At 49.7% G+C, this 21,343-nt stretch overlaps 1 protein-coding gene across 1 annotated transcript; it reads left to right on the top strand.

Moving 5' to 3' along the window:
- Positions 1–268: 268 nt before the first annotated feature.
- On the top strand, positions 269–20,140 carry ATG14 (autophagy related 14). Its single transcript, XM_081912538.1, has 10 exons — positions 269–559; positions 7,838–7,900; positions 8,042–8,084; positions 9,358–9,439; positions 10,673–10,910; positions 13,436–13,665; positions 16,050–16,167; positions 17,054–17,144; positions 17,261–17,346; positions 19,170–20,140. Exons 1-10 carry the CDS (start codon positions 282–284, stop codon positions 19,477–19,479), a joined length of 1,539 nt encoding a protein of 512 aa, XP_081768664.1. The 5' UTR covers positions 269–281; the 3' UTR covers positions 19,480–20,140.
- The last annotated feature ends 1,203 nt before the right edge of the window (positions 20,141–21,343 follow it).

The raw sequence follows: 21,343 nt of genomic DNA, 5'->3' as shown, positions 1-21,343 counted from the left end.
TTTCCTCCATCACACCCCGCCTCTGCGTAATGCGTCGCCACCTTTCCTTCCCCTTTAAACTCCGCCCGTCGGCCCGTCTGGGATTAGCCAATGGGAGTCGCTTCCCCCGTGACACCCCGCCTCTGCGTAATGCGTCACCGCCGCTCCTTTCCCCTTGAAGCCCCGCCCCCGCGTGTGTCCCCTCCCTCCCTCCCTCCGCTGGTTGTTTTGTTTCCCATCATGCCCCGGATTGAAAACAAAGTCCCACGTGACCGCCGGGCGCCGCGAGCCCGTCGGCAAACATGGCGTCTCCCAGGGGCGGCGGCTGGACGGGCCCGGCGCAGCGCCCGCGGTGGCAACAGCAGCGCCCGCCGCCCCCGCCGCCCTCCGGGGTTGTGGCCCCCGCCGCCGCCAGTGCCGAGGGAGCGGAGGCCGGGGCCGAGGCGGAGTCCCGGGCCGAGGGCCTGTACGTGGCGGTGGAGCGCTGCCCCCTCTGCAACACCACGCGGCGCCGCCTCACCTGCGCCAAGTGCGTCCGCGGGGGGGACTTCGTCTTCTTCGACGGCCGGGACTCGGAGCGGTGGGTGCCTCGGAGGAGGAGGGCGGCCAGGCCCTTCCTCTTCCCCTTCCCTTCCCCGGGGTCTCTGGGCCCCTTGGTTGGGCTTTTCCTCAGGGGGTTCCTCAAGCGGGAAATTCGGCAGCCCCCCTTTCACCTCAGCCTCCCAGGTGGGGGCCCAGCTGCGGTTAAGGCTTTATCCAGGATAAAGAAAGTGTATACAGTGGTACCTCGGGTTACAGACGCTTCAGGTTACAGACTCCGCTAACCCAGAAATAGTGTTGTTTAGTCGTTTAGTTGTGTCCGACTCTTCGTGACCCATGGACCAGAGCACGCCAGGCACTCCTGTCTTCCGCTGCCTCCCGCAGTTTGGTCAAACTCATGCTGGTAGCTTCGAGAACACTGTCCCACCACCTCGTCCTCTGTCGTCCCCTTCTCCTTGTGCCCTCCATCTTTCCCAACATCAGGGTCTTTTCCAGGGAGACTTCTCTTCTCATGAGGTGCCCAAAGTACTGGCGCCTCAGCTTCAGGATCTGTCCTTCCAGTGAGCACTCAGGGCTGATTTCCTTCCGAATGGAGAGGTTTGCTCTTCTTGCAGTCCATGGGACTCTCAAGAGTCTCCTCCAACACCATAATTCAGAAGCATCCATTCTTCGGCGATCAGCCTTCTTTATGGTCCAGCTCTCACTTCCATACATCACAACTGGGAAAACAATAGCTACCCAGAAATAGTACCTCAGAACTTTGCTCCAGGATGAGAACAGAAATTGTGCTCCTGCGGCAGCGGGAGGCTCCATTAGCTAAAGTGCTTCAGGTTACGAACAGACTTCTGGAACGAATTAAGTACTTAACCCGAGGTACTGCTGTATATAAGTGGCTCCGGCTCTCTGCACATGCTCAAAGGCACTCCCGCGGCTCAGTGCCAACAGGTGGACGCTGCTCCCCCGAGGTCGAGGCCTGAGACCCGGCAGTAGACCTCGCCGGCCACTCAGGGTGCAAAGGGTTGGCGTGGTAAAGAGGAGGCTGGTGGTTCCAGCCCCCCCAGGGATACTGGTCGGCAGGATACTGACATTGCAGTTGGTTGGACTTGTGTCCCTTTCAGCTCCATGATTGATGAGTCCAAGACTCTTGTCTGTAAACTTGTCATTGTGTATTAAATTTTGTTGGTTGCTTTATTGTGCCCAGGGCAACTTACAGCTTACCTGTGGTGGGTCAGTGTACCTGTGGGCATCTGTTGGTGTAAGCGGGGGCAAACACTGGGGGGGTGGTCCATGGTCTTCATGGCCAGCTTAGGGGCTTCTGAAAGGGATCTGGCTTGCCCCGGTGTGAAACAGGATGCACTCAGTCAGATCCAGCGGTACTGTTCTTACGTTCTAGTACTGAAGGAAAACCAGCCTGGTCTGGCAACATAAAGTCATCTTTGGGCTGGTGGTATTGATTCTTCTGACTGTACTTGCCCAGGTGTTGGATTCCTCCAGTGCTGTAACAGGGACAAACGGCTCTTTACATGACCCTGGGTGACCGTACACATTTGTTAATTTAAGCAAGCTGTTAGGTTGAGTATCAAACCTTTCTGTTCTAAATGGTAGCAATGGTAGCTGACTTTCTGTCTTGCATCTTAAGCAAGACGCAAGAGCAGATGTATTGTAGAATTCGAGGGGTTTTTGTAAGCTTTGTAGCCCCTCATTGATAGGCCATAGTAGATCAGTGGAAGAGCATCTGCTTTGTATGCAGAAGGTCCCAGGATAAAATCCTTGGCATTTTCAGGTAGGGCTGGGAAAGACTCTCGCCTAAAGACATGTAATGATGGCACCAGGTGAGCTTCTCTGGGGACACCACAGAAAATACCTGTTCTCATGTTGTTGCCCTCTGAACCTCTTGAGAAGGGGGCGGGGGACATAGAGAAGGGCCCTGGATGAGGTCCTGAGCCATTTAAGGCTTTATAGGTCAGCACCAGCACTTTGATTAGGGCTCAGAAACTAATTGGCAGCCAGGGCAGTCAAGCCAGGATCGGTGTTATATGCTCAGCTCCTCTTGGTGAGCAACCTGGCCGGTGAATTTTGCACCAGCTGAAGTTTCTGAGCCGTCTTCAGAGGCAGCCCCACATTTAACACGTTGCAGTAATCTAACCTAGAGGTTACCAGAGCATAGGCCACAGAAGTTGGGCTATCTGTGTCCCGATAGGGGTCCAGCTGGGCCACCAGCCAAGGGTGACAGAAAGCACTCTCTGCCACCGAGACCACCTGGGTTTCAAGCGACAGCGGTGGATCCAGGAGCACCCCAAGTTACGTACCTGTTCCTTTAGAGAGAAAGTGTGTTTATGATTAAAATAAATCATATTTATGATTTCACATATGTCTTGGGTGAATTACAGTTTTTGTAAACAGGAAGAAGTCACAAGAGCGAAATATTACATAGCCTAGCTGTCGTAACTCCCGCTTCTCAACTCTTAACTTCACAGAAGTTTGAGTCACTTGGATCTCAATAGGATTTATATTTCCTCATTGTTAGTCTGCTCCTGAATTATACTTCATGCTGAAATGCAGTGTTTGTTTCAGGAAACGTTCTTCCAACACTTTGTTTGTTAAGACGTTCGACCTTGGTTAACATTTAATTGTCGATGATGAGTCACAGTTTGGCAGGAAGTCCTGCCGTTAGTAAAAACAAAGGCAACCTGCTCCCCTTGTTTTGTGCAGGGTGTTTTGAGTATTGTGTCATAGTTTTGAGAAGTACAGTGGTACCTCGGGTTAAGAACTTAATGTCGTTCCGGAGGTCCGTTCTTAACCTGAAACTGTTCTTAACCTGAGGTACCACTTTAGCTAATGGGGCCTCCTGCTGCCACTGCAGCACAATTTCTGTTCTCATCCTGAAGCAAAGTTCTTAACCCAAGGTACTATTTCAGGGTTAGCAGAGTCTGTAACCTGAAGCGTTTGTAACCCGAGGCACCACTGTACATCGTGGGGGGTGGAAATACTTATTTCCAGGAGCTAGCAAAAATAGCGTAACATAATTGCTAAAGCAGTCTTTGCCAATCTGGTGCCCTTCAGAGCAGATTTTGGTTACAGATTGTTGTTTTCTGGAGGATGAAAAAAATCACATTTCCTGTTTCAATTTCAGATTTAAAATTACCATATTTTGCGGCCTATAAGACGCACTTTTTCCCCTCCAAAAATTAAGGGGACATCTGGGTGCGTCCTATGGGGCGAATGCAGGCTTCTGCTGAAGCTTGGAAAGTGAGAGGGGTCGGTGCGCATCGACCCCTCTCGCTCTCCAGGCTTCAGGAACACATCTGCAGCCTAAGCAGCCCTGCGGGAGTTCCCGCAGGGCTCCCTAGGCTGCGGATAGCAGCCTGCTTCCCGGAGCGCCCGGCGCCCTGAAAGCAGAGTGCCCGGCGCTTCGGGAACACATCCGCAGCCTAGGCAGCCCTGCGGGAGGTCCCACAGGGCTCCCTACGCTGCGGATAGCAGCCTTCCGCCTGGCACGAAGGGCGCCCTGTAGCAGAGCGCCCCGCACGCCGGACAGACATCCGCAGCGTGGGGAGCCCTGCGGGAGTTCCCACAGGGCACCCTATGCTGCGGATAGCAGCTGGCGCGAGGGGCACCCTGAAGCAGAGCGCCCCGCGTGCCGGACAGACATTGGCCAGCCCCACAAGCTCGGGGGACAGCAAGGAGGCGCAGCGCCACCATCCCGCTGTTCCTCGACCTGGTTCGGTTTCCCCGACCTGGTTTGGGGGGGGGGGAAATAAAGGAAGAAAGATTTTTCCTTTATTTCCCCCCCAAAAAACTAGGTGCGTCCTATGGGAAGAAAAATACAGTAAGCCAGGGATTGTGACTTGTTTCTGCCTGGCATGAGAAGCAGCAGAATGGGCTGTTAGTAGTGGAAGATTTCTTTTTTAAAAATAGGAAATGAATTTCAATAAGTGTTTTGTGTGTCTTACTTTGCATTTACAGTGGTACCTCGGGTTACAGACACTTCAGGTTACAGACGCTTCAGGTTACAGACTCTGCTAACCCAGAAATAGTACCTCGGGTTAAGAACTTTGCTTCAGGATGAGAACAGAAATCGTGCTCTGGCGGCAGGAGGCCCCAGTAGCTAAAGTGGTACCTCAGGTTAAGAACAGTTTCAGGTTAAGAACGGGCCTCCAGAACGAATTAAGTTCTTAACCTGAGGTACCACTGTACTGGAAAATGTTCAGCATCTTTTGGAAAATGGAAAAATGTTTAAATGTGCTCCTATGCAAGTTTACTCCAAAGTAAGCCCTGGTAGGTTCATTGGGCATTGCTACACTGGGTATAGGATTGTGCAATCTTGTGGACAATTATTGGAGCAAATCCTACTGAACATAGTGGCGCTTGTTTCTGTGTAAACTTGCATAGGCTTCGACCACACAAAACGTCATAGAAGATTACTACTTGAGCAGTCAGGCAAATAAATATTTTTCACAAAGTTTGTGATGTGTGCCAGTTAAAAATGTCCAACCAGTTAATTTTCAGCTGATATAAGTGACTCTGCATTGTGGTATGTCAGGTAGTATAACCTAACGGCAACGTAAACACTGCACTATTATTATATTTTGGTACAGTTTCTATGATGGTTGTATTGGGCATTTGTATGAAAGTCCTGGGAGAACATGTGTGACGCCACATTTTTGCAATCCGTTCTGTCAGATTGTGCTGTGTGTTGTGCTCTTGAGGAGAACCTGGGCAGTCTCTGAGGAATCAGGCATGGGTCATAAAAAAAGAAAAAATCAGTTTGCTGGGGAGATTATTTCAACATTTGGATGCATATGAATACCAGTATGGTTAATTTGGCCTCCACAGTCACTTATGGACTCAGTGTTAAGACAGTGTTCATGGAAGACAAGCTTACTTGGCTATGAGTGATCGCCGAAGAAGAAGACAAAGAGGAAGGCAGTTCACAGCAAATGCACATACCCAGAGGACAACAGAGATACAGAGGACAAGAGGGTCCCAAATGGCACATCGTCCCCTTTGAGTTCTGCCACTGTTCTTTTTTCAAAACATTAAGCTACCAAGTGGAGCTCCCTGTCCAAGCACTGATTTCCTTCTGCTCTTCTAGTATCCTGTCATAATTTGAATATGTTTTCCATCAAGTCTTTGATTTATTTGCACTGCTTTTCCTCTAATTTATACCTGGTTCCTTTAGTTCTGTCAGTTTTCCATTTTAGATTGGTTACTGCTTTTTGTATTTTATTTCTTTGGCTATGTTTGTTTTTATGCTTTTGTCAAGGTGTGCGGCTCAATTCTCAGGCTACCCTGCCTCTCTCCTTTCCCCCTCTGTGCCCTCCTTCTGTTCCTGTGGACTGGGGAGACCTGAGGCGGTGCGGTAGGATAGGGAAATTGTAGGAATTTGGGACCTCCTTCCCAAGAATGAGCCGAAATTACTGTTGATGAAAACACAGTACCACTCAATAAATTTAAATACAGTATACTAGTGTTATAAAAAAACAGAAGGGTAGAAGGGTTCAAAATCATTTAACCAATAGTTGCCATTAGTATACTTTTGAGTGCACATCTCTTTCCAAATGATTATATTATATGTGGCTGGCTCTTAACAGCTCATCACTTCTTTAGGTCACTTGTGGCCTGACCGCAGTCTTGTGGTGTTACTATTTTTGCCAGAATCCCATGGGTGGTGCATTGAATGATATAGCACATATCTTATCCTGGTCCTTCTCAAGAACATGAGGACTATCTGGCAGCTTCAGGCCTTGGTCAGCCTTGAGGCGACCTGTCAGAAGTTGGCTGGCAGTCTTCCAGTGAAACATAAGCCACCCCTCATCAAACTCCTGGTCTAAGTTAAGCCAAACAGCTGTGCCCAAAACACTCTAAACAGTGTTAGAAACTCGGATATATAAGCTAATCACCAAATGGAACCTTAAACCATGGCTATGGTCGCCACAACAGAATATCTAGGTGCCTTTTCTATTATTACTATTATTACTACTACTATTCTTCTCTGGGAAAGACCCTGATGTTGGGAAAGATGGAGGGCACAAGGAGAAGGGGACGACAGAGGATGAGATGGTGGGACAGTGTTCTCGAAGCTACCAGCATGAGTTTGACCAAACTGCGGGAGACAGTGGAAGACAGGAGTGCCTGGCGTCCTCTGGTCCAAGGGGTCATGAAGAGTCGGACACAACTAAATGACTAAACAACAACAACAGCATTCTTCTTTTCATTTCTATACCGCTTTACAGCACATTAAAACATCTAATAAAACAATTCAGAATAAAACAAATTCAAGCATCAAGGAAAATATTTCAGATCCTTCTCTAAGTGACATTTTGCTTTCCTCATATTTATTTACCTACTTAATATATATAGCTGTTGCATAGTGGAAGTACTGTAGGAAACCAGGGTGGTATAGTGGTTGGACTAGGACCTCGGAGGTCAGGGTTCAAATCCCCACTCGGCCATGAAGCTCACTGGGTAACCTTGGAGCCAGTCGCAACCTCCTGACCTACCTCGCAGGGTCGTTGTTGGGGTTAACTGAGGAAGAGGGTGAACCATGTACTCCTTGGAGAAAAAGGTGGAAGACCAGCACAACAAATAAGCTCTTTTGCTTACTTGCTTAAGAAAGCTGGAGTGTTCAGCCAGATGGAGATGTCAGTCGCAGAACGTTCTGTCCAGAGATCTCCATGTGGTTGCAAGTAGACCCGTGCCAGTCGCAAAATGTGCCTGGCACCTGGGGGTTTCCTAACACTGATTAAAATGTCTGAGATTGTTGCATCTATCTTTTTACTCCTTCAGTTGATGAGGTTGGTGCTCTGCTGTTGCTAAGGTATATGGTAAAGGTAAAGGGACCCCTGACCATTAGGTCCAGTCGTGGCCGACTCTGGGGTTGCGGCGCTCATCTTGCTTTATTGGCCGAGGGAGCCGGCGTACAGCTTCCGGGTTATGTGGCCAGCATGACTAAGCCGCTTCTGGCGAACCAGAGCAGTGCATGGAAACGCCATTTACCTTCCCGCCGGAGTGCTACCTATTTATCTACTTGCACTTTGAGGTGCTTTTGAACTGCTAGGTTGGCAGGAGCAGGGACCGAACAACAGGAGCTCAACCCGTTGCGGGGATTCGAACCACCGACCTTCTGATCGGCAAGCCCTAGGCTCTGTGGTTTAACCCACAGCGCCACACGCGTCCCTTAGGTATATAAAGCTAAGGTATATAAAGCACCTAAATCTCAAAGTATATGGAGATTTTAAAAACAAACACATAGGCTGGGCCATCAAACAGCAGACCTCCTTCACCTTCCACAACTTTGAACCTCTTTCTTTTCCAGGTTTTCTGAAAAGAAGGAGAGATTGAAGCACCTTAGAAACAAGCAGCACGAATTCCAGTCCCAGTAAGTCCCAGTTCAGTTTCTTTTAGCTGCTTTGGTTGGCTTAAAGCACAGGCAGATCGTCTTTCGATCCTCTGATGTTTGCTGAAAGCGTGGTTCTGGCTGCCAGCTAATCTTCTGCTCCTTCCCCTCCCCTTCTTGTAGGTTGTTAAAAGCTATGGAGGGGAAATGGATAACTGACCAGCTGGTGAGTCCTGTGGAAGTCTTCCAGTTCACATTGAAGTACTGCTCCCACTTTTCAGTGTAGACCCACGCTGTTTTCTTCACATGAGAAGGAACCGCATATCAGCGGGTCTCTTGTGCATGCATACCCAGGGGAGTGTGGGGTTGTACCGTGGGGCACCAGCTTCAGTCCAGTAGTAATATTTTGCATTTATATAACATCCCCCCCCCCAAGTGTTCGAAGCACAACATCCACATTATCTTGGTAAGCCATGCAACAACCATGTAAGATTGATCCCTAAACCTCAGGTCCCTTTTGGGCATTTAAAGATGATTTCAGAGAAGGATAGCCTGTTACAGAGCACAGTGTCCTGTAATCATAGAATTGTAGAGTTGAAAGGGACCACGAGGGTCATTTAGTCCAACCCCCTGCAGTGCAGGAATCTTTCTGCCCAACTTGGGGCTTGAACCCGTGGCCCTAAGATTAAGAGGCTTATGCCAAAGTAAACCTACATTTTAAAAGGGGAGATCGGATACCCTTAAATTCGTTGGATGTCTTGTACCTGTTGAGTTTAGCAAAGGAGAGTTGCTTTTATCCTATGCTTCCACCAGTGCAATGTAGCGTTTAGAGTGTAGGTCTAGGACCCGAGAGACCTGAGTTCAAATCCTGACTCAGCCAATTGGATGACCTTGGGCCAGTCAAACTCGTTCCCAGCTTAACCTACCTCTCAGGGCTGATTCAAGGAGAAAGCAGGAACTGGAAGGAGGACTATGTGCAATGGTTTGAGTTCATTGGAAGAAAGACAGAACTTAATTATAGCTACTTTGGCTGGAATTTCTTTTTTTATTCTGAAGGTGTAAAAGTATCTGTCTGTTCTAGCCTCCATCCAGTCTTTCTGTTTCTAAGGCAGTGCCAAAATAGCTGGCAAATAAGCAAGACATATAACTTTTTTGCTGAAGGCGAATTTGGTTGAGAGAATAGATGTATCTGTTGTCTCACTTGCCCCTAAAATAATAACGCCTTTGGGGAAAGCAAAAAGTGCTGTTCTCGCACTGAATTACCACAACTCCGCCAGCCCCAGGATTACTCTGGGTCACAGTAATTTAATGTTTATACCTAGTGAGGGGCTCAAGAAGCCTCTTGATTGAAAACATTGCAGTGTGCAGTTCAGGGGATAATAAATAGCCCTATCATAGGTGCTGCTTCTTTGAACCCTGAGACAAAACTGATTGGTTGATTAAGGCTGTTGAGGGGGTGGATTTTGGGGCAGCTCCTCTACTTGCTCTGTTTCTTTCAGAGGTGGAAAATAATGTCCTGCAAAATGAGGGTTGAGCAGCTGAAGCAAACGATCTGCAAGGAAAACGAAGAAATGGCACGAAGTAAGTGATGCTCGTGCTGGGAGCCAGCGTGGTGTAGTTGTTAGGAGCAGCGGACTCGTAATCTGGTGAACCGGGTTCGCTTCCCTGCTCCTCCACATGCAGCTGTTGGGTGATCTTGGGCCAGTCACACTTCTTTGAAGTCTCTCAGCCCCGCTCACCTCACAGAGTGTTTTTTTGTGGGGGAGGAAGGGAAAGGAGAATGTTAGCTGCTTTGAGACTCTTTAAGGGGAGTGAAAGGCGGGATATCAAGTCCAAACTCCTCCTTCTCCTTCTCCTCCTCCTCCTCCTCTTCTTCTTCTTCTTCAGTAGAAGCGTTGGTAGACTCCATCTGGAGCACTCCTGTTCCCATAGCTGAACGGTTTTGCAAAGCATGCTATGTGACCTTAACATTCCCCAGAAGCTTATCTGGGCTTCTTCTATGATAAGATCAGTAACGGCAGGCAACATCCCCAAAAGAAAGTTTGGCCTTTGTTTGTCAGTCTTCCACTGTAATCCTCAGTAGCGGAATAGCATTGGGCATGTTTGAGGGGGTGCATAAAGTGGTTCAAGCAACCCAGAGCAGTGGGTCCCCAGCTGTTGTTGGACTGCAACTCCCATCATCCCTAGCTAGCAGGACCAGTGGTCAGGGATGATGGGAGTTGTAGTCCAACAACAGCTGGGGAAGCAAGTTGGGGAAACAACTGCTAGAGCAATGTAAAGGTAAAGGGACCCCGGACATTAGGTCCAGTCGTGACCGACTCTGGGGTTGCGGCGCTCATCTCGCTTTATTGGCCGAGGGAGCCGGCGTACAGCTTCCGGGTCATGTGGCCAGCATGATTAAGCCGCTTCTGGCGAACCAGAGCAGCACATGGAAATGCCGTTTAGCTTCCCGCCGGAGCGGTACCTATTTATCTATTTGCACTTTGACGTGCTTTCGAACTGCTAGGTTGGCAGGAGCAGGAACCAAGCAACAGGAGCTCACCACATCGCGGGGATTCAAACTGCCAACCTTCTGATCGGCAAGTCCTAGGCTCTGTGGTTTAACCCACGGCGCCACCCGCACCCATCCTGCTAGAGCAATGTAACTAACCCTTTTTTATTGATCACAAGTTAACAGCTGGGAAAAAATCAAACTGAAGCTAAAAATCAAAGGACTGGCCATCTCTGATCGAAAGAATGAGCCGGTTGCAGCACCAGTTTGAGGAAACGACGGTTCCACCCCGAAAACTAACCGTTGCCTTTGCTCTGCCCCAGACTCCGAGTGGCTTCTCCGAATTAAGGACGAGAACCAGAAGCTGTACCGCAGGGCCCAGCGGCATCAGGAGAAGAAGGAGAAGATCCAGAGGCACAACCGCAAGCTGGGAGAGCTGGTGGAGAAAAGGAACTATGACCTGAGAAGCCAGCACGAGCACCTTGCAGGCCTCCGGCGCTCGCATGTCCTGGAACTGACCTCCGTCATCTTCCCTATCGAGGAGGTGAAGATTGGCATGAGGTAGGGAAGGAAGGGGCAGCTGCTGTGCCAGTGCGGTGAGCTGCCCGCTCGAGAGACGCTGCTCTCTTCCTCGGTCTGCAAGGTGCAGCAGGCGAGAGGCATACGTGTGGTCTTTTGTGGGGTTTAGTAGTAATAATAATTTTGCTATTTACCCTATTTTTCGCTCTATAGAACGCACCAGACCATAGGATGCACCTGACAATAGGAGGGGGAGAACAGGGGAAAAAAATTCAGCCCCTCTGCTCAGCGCCCCTTCAGCGAAGCGGCAGGAGAAACGGAGCCCCTTCCATTTCTCCTCCTGCTTCGCTGAAGGGGTGCTGCGCGGCTCTCCCTCTCTGCTGAAGCTGGGAGAGTCTTGCTCTCCCGGCTTCAGCAAAAGGAACCCGAAGCCTTTGGAGTGCAGCGGGACCTCACTTGCTCTCCCGGTTTCAGCGATAGCAACGCAAAGCCTCCAAAGCGCAGTGCAAATTCCCGCTGCACTCCGGAAGCGTCGCGTTGCTTTCGCTGAAGCCTGGAGAGCGAGAGGGGCTTCAGCCCTTCAGCGAAAGCAACGCGAAGCCTCCAGAGCACGGAGGGAGCACTCCCTCTGCGCTTCGGAGGCTTCACATTGCTATCGCTGAAGCCAAGGAGCCTGCATTCGCTCCATAAGACGCACACACATTTCCCCTTAATTTTTGGAGGGGGAAAAGTGTGTCCTATAGAGCGAAAAATACGGTATATCCATGCTCATCTAGCTGCAAAGCTGTGGGCAGGAAACCTGGTGGCAACTGGAAGGCAAGTCCCTTTGAGCCGCAGTGGGAGTTACAGCTTCATTTTTAAATTGTTACTACATTTCTATCTTAGGATCAAAGAATTCTGACTGGGGCAACCCAGATAGATGGGCTGCATACAGACAATAATATTATTACAGTCGTACCCCGGCTCCCGAACGCCTTGGGAGTTGAATGTGTTGAAAACTGCAGAGTGTACGCAGACTTTCTGGAAACGTTTGTTTGCAAGCTGGCAGGGTGATCAGGAACAAAATGCTGCCTACTAGTAACTTGGTTTCTTAGAGATCTATTATGTACAACAGCAGACTCACAAGTTACTATATATAAGTTACAGATATGCATCTTAACTCTCTCTCTTTCTCTCAACAAAACTTCAACTCACTCCAAGACTCTCCTACACACACAAAGAAGTCATGGGTCATTCTGCCTATATGGGCGACCTCATCCAATAGCAGAGCTGTATCCAAGGCTCCCATATCTCCAGGTAGAAACTCCCCCTGCTCAGTCTCCCTGGCCTTCAGCCAACTTACTAATTGCTCACTCTGCCAAGCTGCACAGAAGCACGTAGGCAATGTCCCAACAGAACGTTCCGGCTCCCAAACGATCAAAAACCAGAAGTGAGTGTTCCGGTTTTCGAACATCTTTTTGGAAGCTGAATGTCCGGTGCAGCTTCTGCTATTGTTTCCGGCACGCCTGCACAGTCATAAACCAAATGGAAGCTGCGCCTTGGTTTCGGAAGTCAAATGGGCTGCCGGAATGGATTCCATTCGACTTCTGAGTTACGGCTGTATTATAATAATAAAGAATTGTAGAGTTGGAAAGGACCGCAAGGGCTTTCTAGTCTAACTCCCTGCAGTGCAGGAATCTGTTTGTTCAAAGCGGGGCTTGAGTCCCATGCTCTGCCGACTGAGCTATCCCATATAGGCTTATCCTGCTCAAGGGGACATGCGTGGTTCTTAATTTTCCTCCGTTTTACCCTGCGTGCTCTTAAAGGGTGGCTGGTTGGGTGGGGATAATTAGTTTGCTTGGGGTTGCAGCCTCAACACCTGTTTGTCTTACGCCTGTTTTCAGCTTTTCTTTGACAGAAGCTAATTCCTTAAATGTTCAATTTTAAGCACTTTCTGCCCAAGGGAGATGATGTTAGCATGGATTTATTTCTTCCACTGAAAGCAATGTGCTTAATTTTAGCCACAATGTTTTCTTTTCCTGCTTTTTAGAGGAAAAGCTGGACTCCTGGGACGATGTCCCAAGGAGTTCATTTATTTCTGTACTTTCTGCCCTTGAGCACAGTTTGCCCCAGTTCACGGAGGGGACACCAGTGGCAGCCGCTAGTGGGGGTGGCTATATCCTTCCTTAAAAGGTAAAGGGACCCCTGACCATTAGGTCCAGTTGTGGCCGACTCTGGGTTTGCGGCGCTCATCTCGCTTTATTGGCCGAGGGAGCTGGCGTACAGCTTCCAGGTCATGTGGCCAGCATGACTAAGCCACTTCTGGCGAACCAGAGCAGCACACAGAAATGCCGTTTACCTTCCCGCTGGAGTGGTAACTATTTATCTACTTGCACTTTGACGTGCTTTTGAACTGCTAGGTTGGCAGGAGCAGGGACCGAGCAACGGGAGCTCACCCTGTCACGGGGATTCGAACCACCGACCTTCTGATTGGCAAGCCCTAGGCTCTGTGGTTTAACCCACAACGCCACCCGTGTCCCTATATTCTTCCTTAGAGACCGCCATTCAGCCTCTTGCCTTTATTCCAGGGACCCCGCAGACATGTCGTCCGAGAGCGACAACGCCATGACTTCTAGCACTGTGAGCAAGCTGGCGGAAGCCAGGAGGACCACCTACCTGTCTGGGCGATGGGTGTGTGACGACCACAACGGAGACACCAGCATAGGCATTGCGGGGCCTTGGATCACCCTTCCCAACAACGGAGATTATTCTGCTTACTACAACTGGGTGGAAGAGAAGAAGACCACTCAAGGGCCAGGTAAAAAAATTTCCACAGAGCCTCTGGCTGGGCTAAAGTTAAACTCACTGGGAGTAAGCCTCTGCTCATACCTTCACTCAGATTATGTGGTTAACATCATTGCAGAGCCCGTAGCTTGGACTGAATTTGGGGGAGCCTGGGAGTGCATCAGCAGGGCTCCCCCATCGCGTGCGATTCTGCAGCCACACAAAGCTGTGGAGCACAGGCAGAGAATTCAACTCCCTAAGAATCTTGGCTTCCTTTCCTTTTTCCTGGTTGGAAAAAAAAGGCAGAGCAAATTTCTCGGCAGCGTGGTTGTGACAACGTGCCGGCAAATCCTTCGCCTGCAGAACTCTCAGAAGCCGGAACTGCAGCAAAAATGTCAACTGGGGTTTGAGATCTGTGACTCGGGGTTAAGAGAAGATAAATAACTTGTATAATTTGTACACCGTTTCACAACACGGTTTTAATTTTTGTTTGTGTCCTGTCCGTGGGTGTGTGGAAGCAAAAGTCCTAGGGACCCTGAGATAGAGCTAGGCAGAATTCAGGGTTCACATCACAGCCATGGACCAAGTGAGATGAAGTTATGTGCAGGTTATGTGCTTCCCTGTCATCTCTACCCCTCCATACAAACCTAATCCGTTCGGGAAGTCCGTTCCTAAACCAAAGCGTTCCAAAACCAAGACACGCTTTCCCATAGAAAGTAATGCAAAATGGATTAATCCGTTCCAGACTTTTTAAAAACAACCCCTAAAAATGCAATTTAACATGAATTTTACTATCTGATGAGACCATTGATCCATAAAATGAAAGCAATAAACAATTTACTGCAGTCACACACTCAATCAATAGCTGAATTGGGTTCCACACAGTCACAAAAACAAAAAAGCCACAAAAATGCAAAATAAATAGCAAAAGCAAACAGATCTCAGTGTAACACTCAAAACGGAAGGGTGGGACTCAAAGCAGAGCGCATTCGGCTTCCAAAAAAGTTCGCAAACCAGAACACTTACTTCTGGATGTGAGGAATGTGTGTGGTTGCTCATGAGGATAACAGCCAGGAATCCGACCTGTCTTTCACAGGTTTTATTGAGTGCAAACTGTACAGTGCAGAAGTTCATAGCCCATGTCTGCTTCAATCACTAGCAGATTCTAGAAGTGGTTTCTTCCCAATTGACTTCCAGCACAAAAGCCCGGGGAAACCCCCTCTCTGCCTCTTTTCCTTACGTTTATTTCCCTGGCGAAAACTCTGCGACGGAAGAGGCATTTCAAACCTCTTGGGAGTGGGGGCGTGGCTCATCTCAGGCTGGATGAGCCTTTTCACACACCCCTTTCCTTCTTCCTCCGTTTCTCCTGAGGGCCCGCCTTCACCAGACTCTTGACGAGGTGCAGCTGCTCAACAAACGGGGAGGCTCTCTGTACATTCCTACCCCTCTCCCCTCCCTTGATGGCAGCCCCCTGACACAGTGTTTGGGTTCCAAGGCATTTGAGAACCAAGATACCACTGTATTCGTTTATTCCATTCCTACCCTACCCTTTTCTCCCAAGGAGCTCAAGGCAGCCTGCGTGGTTCTCTCCTTCCTCTCTAATCCCAACAACAACCCTACGAGGCAGGCTGAGCTGAGAGGCAGTTATGGGCCCAAAATTGAGCTTCATGGCCAAGCAGTGATTTGTGTCAGCATCGCCCTTGAGCCAGTGCCACTAACTGGACTCATGCACTTCAGCCCTGACTGAGCTAGGCGAGCTGGGTAGCACTTCCAGAGACCACCTTCTGGACAGGAACAGGTCAAAGTGCTGTGGACTCACAGCTTAGAGTTGTGAGCATCGGATTCACTCCAACAAGAAGACAGTCGTCACACAGCAGAGTACAGCAGAGTATATAAACGACTCGGAGAGCAGCTCTGTAGAATATCTTCTTTATTCTATCTACAACTACTATACAACTATATATAGAGCTTAACGAGGTCTAAGCATAAATGAATGCTGCACTACACTGAGTGTCTGCAGCTGCTCTTAGCAGCAACCTTATCTCTACACACAATCTGTAACACTCAGTCTCTCTCTCTCCGACACACTGACTGACTTGGTGCTGGAGTAGAATAAGTAGAGAGCAGAACACGCCTCTTTCTCTCTGGAGAATCAGCAGACTCATCAGGAGATTCTTGGATATGGGCTGAGCTAAGAGGCAGTTATTAGCCCAAAATTGAGCTTCATGGCCAAGCAGTGATTTGAACCCTGATCTCCCAGCTCCTAGTTCGGCACCCTAACTATTATGCTACACCGGGCTCTAAGGCTCCCTTCTTGATGGGGCTGTTTCCTGGGGAGACGTATATAGTTGATACTCCGGGGGGGGGGGCTTTTACAACCTACTGATGGGGGCCCCGTTGTTGTTGTTTCCCTTCCAGACATGGAACATAACAACCCTGCTTACACCATCAGTGCTGCCCTGTGCTATGCAACTCAGCTTGTCAACATTTTGTCGCATATACTTGACGTTAACCTTCCCAAGAAGCTGTACAACAGGCAAGTTGTCTTGGAATAACCCTGCGGGCGGCGCGAGGGGAGCATCGTGTGTTTTGAGCACCAGGTCTATAAGTGCATGAACCCCAGTTTACACTCTGGGATTTTCTTCTGCGTGCATCGTTTTGGAAAGACCCCCTTTTCCGCAGGGTAGATGGAATGCAGCAGATGCAGCTGAACAGCTGGACTCGCTGTACCTAATAATAATAATTTATTATTTATACCCCACCCATCTGGCTGGGCTTCCCCAGCCACTCTAGGCGGCTTCCAAAAAAATATTAAAATACTGTAATACATCAAACATTAAAAGCTTCCCTAAACAGGGCTGCCTTCAGATGTCTTCTAAAAGTCTGGTAGTTGTTCTGGCGGTCCCTCCCTGCGAGAAGCCAAGTTACAGGGAACCAGGCAGAGGGCCTTCTCGGTGGTGGCACCCGCCCTGTGGAACGCCCTCTCACTAGATGGCAAAGATAAGAACAACTACCAGACTTTTAGAAGACATCAGAAGGCAGCCCTGTTTAGGGAAGCTTTTAATGTTTAACAGACCACTGTATTTTAATTTTCTGTTGGAAGCCTCCCAGAGAGGCTGGAGAAACCCAGCCAGGTAGGCGGGGTATAAATAATAAATCATTATTATTATTATTATTATTATTATTATTATTATTATTATTATTATTATTATTTCTGCATGGAAGAAGTGCCCGAACAGTTAGTTTTGCCTCCTACCAGAAATCGAAGATGCACACTTTCGCCTTTCCTGCCAGCTGGCCAAATAAAAGCCATCGTTGTGCCAAGATTTGGTTGATTTGCTAGCTGTGCAGAAGACGGGGCATTTCCTTTCCTTGAGAGCTCTCTCTTCAGTTTGTGCATGTGTTTTTAATGTGTCTTGCAGTGAGTTCTGCGGGGAAAACCTCAGCAGGAGGAAGTTCACGTGGGCAGTGAAAAAGCTGAACGCCAATATCCTTTACCTTTGCTTTTCTCAGGTACAGTGAATGCAGTTTTCCTTTTTCTTTTTTAACCTCTCGGGTGGCTTCACACTTTCCCTTCCTCGTCTCAGCACATTTTGCCTGATGGATGTTCTGCTTTCTTCCTCTTCCAGCACGTAAACTTAGACCTCTTGCATCCTCTGCATACACTCAGGAACCTGATGTACCTGGTCAGCCCCGAGACAGAACATTTGGGAAGGTAAGAGGCAGCTTCCGGCCTCTTTTGCGCCTTGCCATCACCACCTCTCTCTCCTTGTCCTCTTTCTGTGCCACTTCTAAGCCTGGCACAGCCTTCCCCATCCCTGTGCCACCAGGATACTGTTGGGATACTGCCAGGGAGACAAAGGCCATCATGCCTCCATGTCGTCTCCCGGTCTCCCGTGGAAACAGTATCAGTCAATAAGCGACACAAGCCTCAGACACATTCCAGGTCTCGTGCATGCCCTTTTCGCAAAGTTTCCACAACGGAAGATCCACCCAGGAGAGCATATTTTACAGCTTTATTCAACGTTGGTCAGAACAAAGGCGAAACATGACTGCCTGCCTTCGTATCGAGGCAACAGACAGAAAATGAAAGCTATATACAAAACGGAAACTTCCTGTGAGCAGGAAGTACCATATTTTTCGCCCTATAGGACACACCGGCCCATAGGACGCACCTAGGTTTTTTTGGGAGGGAAATCAAGGGAAGAAAAATTTATTTCCCCCCCCCCCCAGGTTTGCACAGCCATCCCCAAGCTAGAAGAGGGAGACGGAGCGCTCCGTCTCCCTCTTCTGCCTTCAGGGGCAGCCTCTCTAGCCTCCGTGGGGCAGCGGCTTGCCAGCCTCCAGATCAGGTCGGGGAATAGCTTGTGGGGCTGGCGGGGGGGGGGAGCAAACTTGCTTCTTGCAAGCTTGCTTCTCCCCCCCGCCAGCCTCCAGATCAGGTCGGGGAATAGCGGGGTGCCGGGCTTGCAAGGCTTGCAGATAGCTTCCTGAAGCCTGGAGAGCGAGAGGGGTGCGCACCGACGCCTCTCACTCTCCAGGCTTCAGCGAAAGCCTGCATTCGCCCCATAGGAGGGGAAAAAGTGTGTCCTATAGGGCGAAAAATACAGTACGCAGGCTTGTGACACACAACAGCCTGCTCCCTTTTTAAGGGAGTCCCCCCTCCCTCTGCTCCCTCAGGGCCTCCTTTCCTAATTCAGCTTTCCCTGAGCTATGAAATGGGACCATGACAACCAAACAGAGAGCCAAATTCAGCAACTAAAACTGCTTTATACTGAATTGGAGCAGCGGCCCACATAGCCTAGGAGAATCAGCTCTGGCTGGCAGCACCCCTCTGTGGCTTGAAGGAAAATCGGCATCCACAAGCTGACCCGGACCTTCTACCTGAAGGGGAGACGAATTTCAGGCCTGGGGCTGAATGTAGCCATCCAAGTCTATATCTCTCACCCTGGGGCTCTTCGCAGGCCAGGCCTTCTCTACAGCCCTGCTTCCCCACCAGCCCCCTTGGGTCCTTTGGCCAGACTGCAATGTATCCTTAATATGGGAGAGAGTCTCTGTGGTTCACCATGGTGGAGAGGGGTTAGGGCCTTTTCCCAGCAAGCTTAGTTCCTTTGGTTTCCCTTCAGCTCCCATCAGAGCGTAAGAGGGTTGGCGAGCCATTCTGGCCTCAGTGGACACCCTTTTCCTTACTTTTGTTCTTTAAATTTCACTGGAGACCTTCCAAAATACTATAAGAACCTAGATTCCTGTCCCTACACCACAGCTTACAGCATTATTATCAGCCCTCCATTTGTTTTGGGACTACAACTCCCATCATTCCTAGCTAACAGGACCAGTGGTCAGGGATGATGGGAATTGTAGTCCCATTGGAGGGCTGAGTTTGGGTGGGGGTGCCCGGTTTAGACCTTGTTTTTCTGGAGGGTTTTTAAGTGTAGCAAAGCTCTGTCATTCTCCTGCAAAAGGTTTCTTCGTTCCTCTTGCCGGTCCGGATTTGCGAGTCATTTTTCCCGTAAGCCGAGTCAGCTTTTCCTACCGCAGGTCCGGGCCGTTCGAGATCAGTGCCGACCTGGAGGACTCGATGGAGTTCGTGGACCCCAGCGGCGCCGGCGAAACGGACGAGAGCGGCGACGAACGTGTCAGCGACGAAGAGACGGACCTGGGGACGGACTGGGAGAACCTGCCCAGCCCCCGGTTCTGCGACATCCCCTCGCAGACGGTGGAGATGCTTCAGAGCCAGAGCACGCTGGCCTCGCGGGAGCCCATCGCCAGCAGCAGCGCCGGAGGCATGATCTCCTCGGCCGCGGCCTCCGTTACCTCCTGGTTCAAAGCGTACACTGGACATCGCTAGGGTGACACTCGGACCTCTGTGGGGCGGGGGGGGGAGTTCCTGTCCCACATCCCGCCCACCATCACTGTAGTAAACCTTCCCAATTCTGCTAAGTAGTGCCTGGAACATCAAGGGTCAGACTTCTGATTACGTAACACGCTCTCCCCTCCGGAAGATGCTTTCAGTTTGCCCAAGCTTGACTGCGCGGCAGTCACCTTGCATCTCCTTTTCTCTCGACACGCATTTTGGACACCTGAAAACGGAACTCTGTGCCTCTTCCGAGTCCCACGTGTTCCGCTGAGGTTGAAAGGAGGAGGATCCTGTCTGTTAACTTCAGTTTCTTTTTTAGTTTAGTCCCTTAAACAAAAAACAAAAACAAGGATCTGGGTTTATGTGGCCTGGCAAATCATCTTGAAGCATGAAGACTGAAAGAGAAGACTATCGTGGCAGTTCTTCCAGTGCATGAGGCCACCACATCCCCTGTGATTAGTTCCCAGCAGGGTTCTTGGGTTATGTTTGTTTGTGTGTGTTTATTCTAAAAGTGTGCACAGGGAGAAAATTTGCAGCACAAAATGCACATTTGTAGAGCCTTCTGGCAAGATGTGCTGATTGCTGCATTTCTGTGTGGTCTCTGATCTCCGTTGCCATAATTTTAATACAGAAAACCATCATGTTTCTTCAATATCAATAGGTTATTTATTTTTTAAGGGGAGAAAATAGATGTTAGGTCATGCCGCCTTTGTGTGAGTGTGCGTGTGCGCGCGCACGCTCTTATGGATCCAGTTGCAGAACGTTTTTTATGCTGAGTCGCTCAAGAGTTCCCTGGCTTCTTGCTCTGGCTGCCCGACACCAAAGAAAGCCTGGACTGTAATAACTTGCCAATACAGAGCAGTTCTACTGCTACAATAAGGTTTGTCTCGTCACAAATCCTCTTTGTGTGCAAAGGAGCCGCACTTTTGTTTTGACGTTTGGTCCACGTTCCATGTGGGTTTTTTTTTCCCCTCCTTGGTCAAAAACCCCATGAAATCCTCCTGGTTCTTGCATCCAGTTCAGCTTCTGGTTGGATGTAGCACGGTGCCCCTCGGACCTCAGCCTGGCTTCTGACCAGGCAGGCTTTTGGCAATTGGGGGGGGGGACGAATTAGGCTTTTGGCAATGCACCCTTTCCTTGTTCAGCCCCCTAGAGAAAACCATTCCTGGTTGAGGCACTTGGTGGGTGGAGATTCTGAGCATGCAAATCCATCTCTCCGTGTATAAGAGACAGCGTAGGCCCTGTGTGCATGGAGGCCAAGACTCGGCAAGGAATGAGTGAGCAAAAGGTGCAAGTCAGGCAGGGCAGGTGGGGAGGGGACACGTGCCCCCACGCCCCCAAGGAAATTTGGGCCGGAGTTCCACCACAGATAGAGAACACTGAAGTCCAGCATCCAGTGGCACGATGTAGCAGCCCCCAATGCGTTACAGAACAATAGAGAAGTTGGCTGTGGGTTTCTGTTGCTGCCCTTGCTCTCTTGCAACCCCACTGCAGCCTAATGTGCCAAGTGTGCACCTTGGGGGAGAGGTGCCAGGCAGGCAGGCAGGCAGCCTCCCTGCCCATGCCACTCCCAGCAGTGTGAGCCCAAGGATGCTTTCCTGCCATGATTCAGTGCAGTCCTGCAGGCATCCTCTTCTGTGGACACATGCCGAGACCAAAATTGTGCCAGGCAAAAGGCTTCCTCCTGAGAGATAACGGGCCTGGGCTGGTGGGCATTTCTGCACTTTTACGCAGTCTTCAGGAGAGGGTTCCAGCCGCTGGTGCTGAATATTTGGCACTTGGCTGTTTCGATCCTGTGATGTGTTTCTGCTCTGTTTCTCTGCTCCCACTTTGGCCTAGACTGTAAGTTGGTGGC

Source organism: Podarcis melisellensis (assembly GCF_964234715.1).
Source record: "Podarcis melisellensis genome assembly, chromosome: 1".
In the NCBI taxonomy this organism is placed as follows: Eukaryota; Metazoa; Chordata; class Lepidosauria; order Squamata; family Lacertidae; genus Podarcis; species Podarcis melisellensis.
This window is presented reverse-complemented; position numbering and strand designations above follow the sequence as displayed.

What these genes read in the sequence shown, in the direction of transcription:
- ATG14 (XM_081912538.1), top strand. Translation starts at nt 282, where the DNA reads ATGGCGTCTCCCAGGGGCGGCGGCTGGACGGGCCCGGCGCAGCGCCCG. An exon ending in GACGGCCGGGACTCGGAGCG is followed by an intron (nt 560 to 7,837) that starts GTGGGTGCCTCG and finishes TTTCTTTTCCAG; the next exon opens with GTTTTCTGAAAAGAAGGAGA. An exon ending in GAGACAGAACATTTGGGAAG is followed by an intron (nt 17,347 to 19,169) that starts GTAAGAGGCAGC and finishes TTCCTACCGCAG; the next exon opens with GTCCGGGCCGTTCGAGATCA.